Genomic DNA, 7,213 nt, shown 5'->3' with positions numbered 1-7,213 from the left:
TTCAGTCACCGATGTCAAACACACACACACAATTATCCAACAAGTGGGTCATTTATTATCAACACTGGTGAACGTCTTGGACAGTGTCATTAAACATTGCCAGGCATCGTGGTGAAATCAGACGCTCGTCATAACAAAGAAATTACAGAAACGGTCACTTTTGTGCCTGCTCGGTTATTTTCATTAAATTTTTTTTTTTTTTTGGCTCAGCACCCTATATGTCTTCCTTGTAAAAACCTATTACAGGGTGGATTTTACAGAAAAACGTTGACTAAAGGCACAATAAATAGTAGTAAATATCTACTTCTATTCAAGATAGACGGGTATTTGTTTCCATAGAAACCAAGACAGTTGCACAAACTTTAAATTGAAACCAAGAACTTCATTGCCTAAAAAATTGATGACCGTCCGATTCCACCGCTATAAAATGCAAAAGGGGAAGTGGAAAGCGGTCGTGTGAATGGGTGACAGTCTGGGACAGACGGCTGTTAAAGCATGTTTGACCGTACCTGCTCAGTTAACAAAGAATAGTTTCTTTTTAGTTCGAATTTTATGGCACTTGAAAAACAGTAAGGTCATACAAGTGCTGAATATTAGAGGTGCTACTGGAGAGTAACAATAAAGACGGAGGACAGATCAGAACGATAGATGTTTGATAGGAAAGAAGGAGCAAACCACTCCAGAAGTATTCTAGTACCCAATCCCAGTTGCTTAACTTAAATGAAGAAATGAAGGCTGCAACAGACACCAGGGCAAAGACAATTTTTGGACTTATTGTGCAAACGATGTCAAACTCAAAATATGAAAAAATAGTTTTTCGTGTATGTAGTCAAAATATGCTAAAATTTGTCTTTCATGTATATTGTCAAAATATGCGACAATAGTCTTTGGTACATGATGTCACGGCTACTCCCACGTTGACCTCACAGAGAATGAAGACCCGAGATTTGCATGACAGACCAAGTAAGTTCCCACTGAGGTACTCAACTGGACCTTCACAGAACTCTTTTTTTGTTTATCCTTAGCCTATTTATATGAGATTGACACCATCTGATTAGTAGAAAAAAGTGTGTATGATAGTGTCCAAAAGTGCATACTTAGCATGACATTTAACTGTTATAGATAGAAATTCAAGGATTATAGATGTAAGTTAATGATCTGAGAGCACGGATGATTTTAGAAATAATGGTGGTGATGAGTGAAGATGTGGAATTGTGTTCAGGTAATATGTTAGTGTTAGTCCTATCTTCCTCTGCTCACAAGGGATGCGGGCACCCTCTATCCTGTTATCAACTGGAACCATCTTTAATGTCACCATCAAGTTCCGAAATGGAGGGCGCAGTCTCTGCTAAGGTGACATTGTTAGTGTTAGCCTATTCTATCGACCTTCACAGGACTCAAGTATACACTGCATACTTTTTTGCTCGGGGAGTCAGTGGCTGATGTCTTTTTCCGTGATGGGCTGTCCTTGACCGCACTAGCCAGAGCGCTGGTGGCTGTCCGAACAGCTTTGCTGCTGCTGTCCTGCCGCTCTAGCATGTTCTCATTACTGGACACAGCCTGGTGGGGGAAAAAGAACCCAAAACTCAGAGTTAAGGGCACAGTGCCTTTTACAAAAACTCTTAGTAATCCGCTCACCAGTTCCAAAAACCAAGATAAACCATCAAAGCTGTGAGTTTATTGCAATAAATGCAATTTATAGCTATTGATATCATTAATTGGATCATTCATTTCCCCATAAGTTTGGTGTTCATTTTACGCAAAAACGTTTAGTAGGAATGGAGTTACAGGGATATTTGAGATGCTGAAAACTTTGACGACAAAACTGGCTGAAAAACAAAGGAATAATGGCCATAGAGAGAATAAGCATTAATGAATGTGTCCCCCTATGACCATAACTATGTAAACTTTCTCAGGGAGATCAATAAAGGTTAGTTCTTCATTCATTTATTCATTCATTTATGTCTTCCTTCCTTTATTTATTCCTTCCTTCCTCCCATCCTCTCATTTGTTTATTCATAGGTATGTACTATCGTTCTCCCTTGCTCTGCTCTACCTGCTGTGACTGAGCGGCGGCTTTCTGCTGACTCAGCTTCTTTTGCCTCTGCAGTTTCCGGTAGACAACTTTCTGTCGCCACATGCGGAAGAAGGCCTGGATTTTGGTGGCTGACAACTCTCTGGTCTTGTGCTCCTCCACAATGGCGTTTGTCTTCTTCTTCAGTCTGTACATGCGGAAAACTGGGAGGAAAAGACAATAAATACAGGTGAGTATTAGTGTTATGGCAACACAAGTATAAAAAGATGAGTTTCAAGAAGAAGAAAAAGAATAAACAAATGGTCGACAACTGCAATTATTTGTTAAGCTGAAACATAGTTTGAAATGGGTCAACTGCACTTAAATTCGAACGCGCCCAATCTCCCCCATCCCCCACCCAACACCTTTTCCCTTCCCTCCACTCTTCTCTCTCACTCCCACCCTTCCTCCAACAATCCACCCACCCATCCATCCATCCATCAACAGACAGACTCACTCATCTGTATACTCTGTGCACTCTCCTCCTCCTTCTGAAGCTCTCTCTTTCTCTCTCTCTCTGTCTCTCCCTCTATCTCTCTCTCCCTCTCTCTCTCTCCCTCTCATACCACCCACCAATAGATCAACAGACTCACTCATCTGTATACTCTGTGCACACTCCTCCTTCTGAAGCTCTCTCTCTCTCTCTCTCTCTCTCTCTCTGTGTCTCTCTCTCTGTCTCCCCCCCTCTCTCTCTCTTTCTTTCTCTCCCTCTCTCTCCCCCCTCTCTCTCTCTCCCTCCCTCTCTCTCTCTCTCCCTCTCCCTGTCTCTCTCTCTCTCTCTCCCTCTCTCACCACCCACCGATACATCAACAGACTCACTCCTCTGTATCCTCTGTGCACTCTCCTCCTCCGCCTGTCGCTGCCTAACCCTCTCTTCCTCCTCCCGTACAAGCCTCATCTTGCTGTAGCGGCGCCGACACAGGAACCGACGGACCTGACTCTGGATCTTGACCGATGCCTCACGGCGCTGGGCCAGGATGGGCTGGTACTTCTTCCTGGTCTGCTGACCCCGAGCCACTGGAAAGGGAAGAAAGAAACATTTGGGGAGGGGTGAAAGAAAAATTGTGGGGGGGTTTAAAGAGAAAAGTAAATGCATGTATAATATATGTATGTATGGTCTATCTCTCTGTCTCCTTTTCACTTTCACTCACTTTCTCTTTCTTCTCCATCTCTCTCTCTCTCTCTCTCACTCTCTTTCTTTTCCTCTGTATCTCTTTCAGTCTCCCTTTCTCTCTCTCTCTCTTTCTCTCTCTCACTCTCTTTCTTTTCCTCTGTATCTCTTTCAGTCTCCCTTTCTCTCTCTCTCTCTCTCTCTCTTTCTCTCTCTCTCTCTCTCTCTCTTTCTCTCTCTCTCTCTCTCTCTCCCTCACTTTTCTGTATGGTGGTGGCAGCATCATGACGCTTCCTGTTCATGGCTGTAAATTTCCGCCTGACCACAAAGCCCCGCATGTCTGTGGAGAAAAGAAAATAAGGTTTTAAAATGTGGGGGAGAGATTTTAGTTTTAATTTTAGTGGAGGTTTTACGGCACTCGCAACAGCATAGGGTCATATGAACGCCAAGGGTGGACGTCAACAGATAAGTCCTTACATGGAATCAGACTAACTGCTCTCACCTCTCTAGCCTCAACAGCACTATATCAGGGAGTCTTCAACATTCCTTAAAAACAAATCATGGATTCAAACCAGGGTCAACCGCTCTATAGCCCAGTACGATACTGACTGAGCTCATGGCGGACAAAACATTTTTTAAATCCAAAGAAACCAAGAAACCAGGGCTAAAGTATTTTTTCCCAAACAATGAACTTAATAATGAAATCATATATCTGTGTTCCTCAATAATGAAACTGACCATGTCTTTAACTCTACAAGGACCAGATTTGAACTCACGCCTCTGTATCATGAGGGCAGCCTTGTCCCTCTTCCACCGCAGCTGGTAGAAGCGTGAGCGAGCCAGCCACATGCGGATGTAGGCCTGGACTCGCACAATCTTCTGACAGACTTCCTCGTACTTCTGAGCCAGTTCCTCCACGTGGTAGTACTTGAGGAACACCTGGTGGGGGAGAGTAACTTTGTAAATTAGAAGAGTTAAAAAAAAGGTGGGTTTGAGTTAGTAAATTTAGTTTTGTGTTTAAAAAGCAAACAAAACATCTAGAATATAACTGTCAATAAGTTTAATTGTAACTATAACTGTTACTGTTTAAGCACCCATCGACACAAAGATCATTTAGGAGGTCGTGTCCACACACAGATATGTGAGATTATTAAACACAGGAAACTAGCAGATTACATTGCTTTAAAAGAACTTGCCTACCCCGAAAGAAGCCAATGAGTCCACTAAAAAACACTTACCTTGGACTTGCCAATGGCCCACTTGCTCATGCCGAGTCGCTCCAGCAAGATCTGACAGCTCTCTCCTGTCACCGACACTGCTTCATCATGACGGAATCCTAGCACGTGGTACCTAAGGTGAACGTCAGTAAGTTTTACAGCATTTTCATCACTATAAAAGCCTATTATCTATATACTCTTATTGCAGAGAAAAGGACGACAAATCTAGCATTTAAACATACAGGCCAACCTGCTATAACGTCCACCTGCCCAAGACAATCATCATACATATGGCAACTTCCAACTTCCGACCTTGCATTTTTTTTTCTCTAATAACAATGGCACTAACCAAGAAGTCCACCTGCCTGTGGCGACCACTTTTCTCCCAAAGACTTTGTCCCCAGTTAAAGCCGTTCTTGATTTTGTAATTATATTACTACTCTCTTACGCCATTTATGTTTAAAACTCGTTGTCCCTTTTAGCTGAGTTTTAGGCAAGTAAATTGCATTCTGGTTTGATGCAGGGAAGAAAAGCGAGAAGTAGCTTTTCAGACAAAAATACTTACAGTAAGGGAAATAAAACTGTTGTATTTGACTGCAGATACAAGCAGTATTACAACATAATTCTTCTCATCATTTTTCTTATCATGGTCGTGTTATGGGTACCAGTATCATAAATCATGTTTATGTTTGTTTGAGTAAAGAGCAGCACATTGACACAAGAATACTCATTTAGTGTAGAGAAAAAGAAAGGTAGACAGAAACAACAAAGGGAAAGAAAAGAAGTAGGACCTACCAGTGGTGCCCCCCCCCCCCCCCCCCCCAACCATTTTTAGGTCAGACCCAAAATCTCTTTTTGAAATTAATATCATTTGGCATGGATTTATTTCATTTTGAGAAGTAAAAAATCTAAAAATAAATCAGCGTGGACATGTCACATTTTGTTCAACGTGTACGGTGATTAGATCGATGTAAGCGGAGATAATCCAAAGTAGAGTTCATCATAATGATAGAATAAATCAAGAGAAAGAGAGAGGGATATTGGGGGGGGGGGGGGGATGAGGGATATGGAGAGCAGCGGAGAGAAAGAGAGCGAAAGACGTATGTGTGTGTGTGTGAGAGTGTGTGTGTGTGTGTGTGTGTGAACAGCACTTCTGATCAAATCAAAGAGAATGGGAGCGAGAGATAAAATGAGAAAGAACGAAAGAGAAAGAAAGACAGAGAGAGACTAAGAGATAGAGACAGAAACACACACCTTCATACATTCACAGAGAGAGAGAGAGAGAGAGAGAGAGAGAGAGAGAGAGAGAGAGAGAGAGAGAGAGAGAGAGAGAGAGAGAGAGAGAGAGAGAGAGAGAGAGAGAGAGAGGGGGGGGAGAGAGAGAGAAAGAGAGAGAAAGAAAGAAAGAAAGACAGACAGACAGACAGACAGACAGACAGACAGACAGACAGACAGACAGACAGACAGACAGACAGACAGACAGACAGACAGACAGACAAAAAGAGAAAGAGAGAAAGAGAGAAAGAGAGAGAATGGAGGGGGGGAATGAAGATTACAACAGATGGAAACAATTCTTTTCCTGACCGCATTGATCTACCTGCCAGGAAATAATCGCGCTTGGAGACAATAACACAAAACTGACTACAGAATTACTCTTCTTTTCATAAAGGACATCAAGCAGGAAAGCAGTTTTCTCCAGGACTACATGCTAATCCACCACGCTTCGTCTGTCCTTTTGTCCCTCCACCCCCCCCCCCGTTCCCCACCAATTCCCTGGGAAAACTAATTAGCTCGTCATTCCATCTTAACGCCTCTTTCTGTGTGTGTGTGTTCTCTTTCTCACTCTGTTTCTTTGTATCTCGTTCTGTCTGTCTTTCTCTCTGAGCGTGTGTTCAATTTTATACTAGCTTAAAACTATCTACCTTTTCTTTATCAATATAGACGGAGGAAAACAAACAAGAGAGAACAGTATTGTATGTGCGTGTGTGCATGTCTGTGTGTGTGTGTGTGTTCCGACACAATAATGGTCATTTATTGATGGGAAAAGGTAAGACACACACACACACGCGCATACACTCACACACACACACATACACACACACACACAAACACACACACACACACAGGGAAAGTAAAGAAGTAGGACCTACCAGTTGTGCCCTCTAACCACCCGCTAACAATTTCCTTAGGTGAGCAAAATTTGAACCAAAAAAAAAAGAAGTGAGATTCATCTCCAATTTCAAGAGTTACATCTCTCACATAAAAGTGAAAATATATTATTAATTTTCACCCTCGATAAACACTGTTATTTAACGGAAGGCTACGATTTTTTTAGTTTTAGTTTTAGTACGAGTTTTACTGCCCTTGCAACACAATAAGGTCATATAAGTGCCAAAGATTAGAGGTATTACAAGAAAATAACAAACACAAAAAAGGAGGAGGAGAGAGAAGGGCAATAGTTTTTTATAGAAAAGAAGGAACAAACCATACCAGAGCACCCATCAACCACGAGCTTGTAACAAGGCTATGACCCTTCAGCCCAACCCCCCCCCCCCCGCCCAAATAGCGTACCTCTTGAGGAACTCGGAGAAGACGATCCTGTGTGAGTAGCCCTGGCGACGGATGCGCGTGGTCTCCAGGACTCCCGTGTACCTGAGCTGTGTCGTCACGCGCGCGGGCTGGAAATTCCCAGGTTCCTTCACGTCATTCGGCTTCAGGCACCTGGACAAGGCGTGATCACGTGTTACAGTTGGACATCCTCATGACGCATACAGGGTTAGGGCATTATTTTTTTTTTTTTTTAAAGTTTGG

The 7,213-nt window shown here is 42.6% G+C and overlaps 1 protein-coding gene across 1 annotated transcript in view; it reads right to left on the bottom strand.

Annotated features, from left to right (window-relative positions):
• LOC101851510 (myosin-IIIb) overlaps positions 1-7,213 on the bottom strand; it is a gene marked incomplete at its 3' end in the record, with an annotated part of 129,101 nt that overhangs the window by 1,225 nt on the left and 120,663 nt on the right. Inside the window, 7 exon segments of the mRNA XM_035970685.1 lie at positions 1,417-1,560; positions 2,057-2,238; positions 2,894-3,091; positions 3,445-3,525; positions 3,962-4,124; positions 4,424-4,535; positions 6,974-7,123. Of these exon segments, the coding sequence (XP_035826578.1) occupies positions 1,417-1,560; positions 2,057-2,238; positions 2,894-3,091; positions 3,445-3,525; positions 3,962-4,124; positions 4,424-4,535; positions 6,974-7,123 (1,030 nt within the window).

Source organism: Aplysia californica, unplaced genomic scaffold, assembly GCF_000002075.1.
Source record: "Aplysia californica isolate F4 #8 unplaced genomic scaffold, AplCal3.0 scaffold00306, whole genome shotgun sequence".
In the NCBI taxonomy this organism is placed as follows: Eukaryota; Metazoa; Mollusca; class Gastropoda; order Aplysiida; family Aplysiidae; genus Aplysia; species Aplysia californica.
Note: the sequence above shows the minus strand (reverse complement) of the source record. Positions and strands in the feature narration are given on the sequence as shown.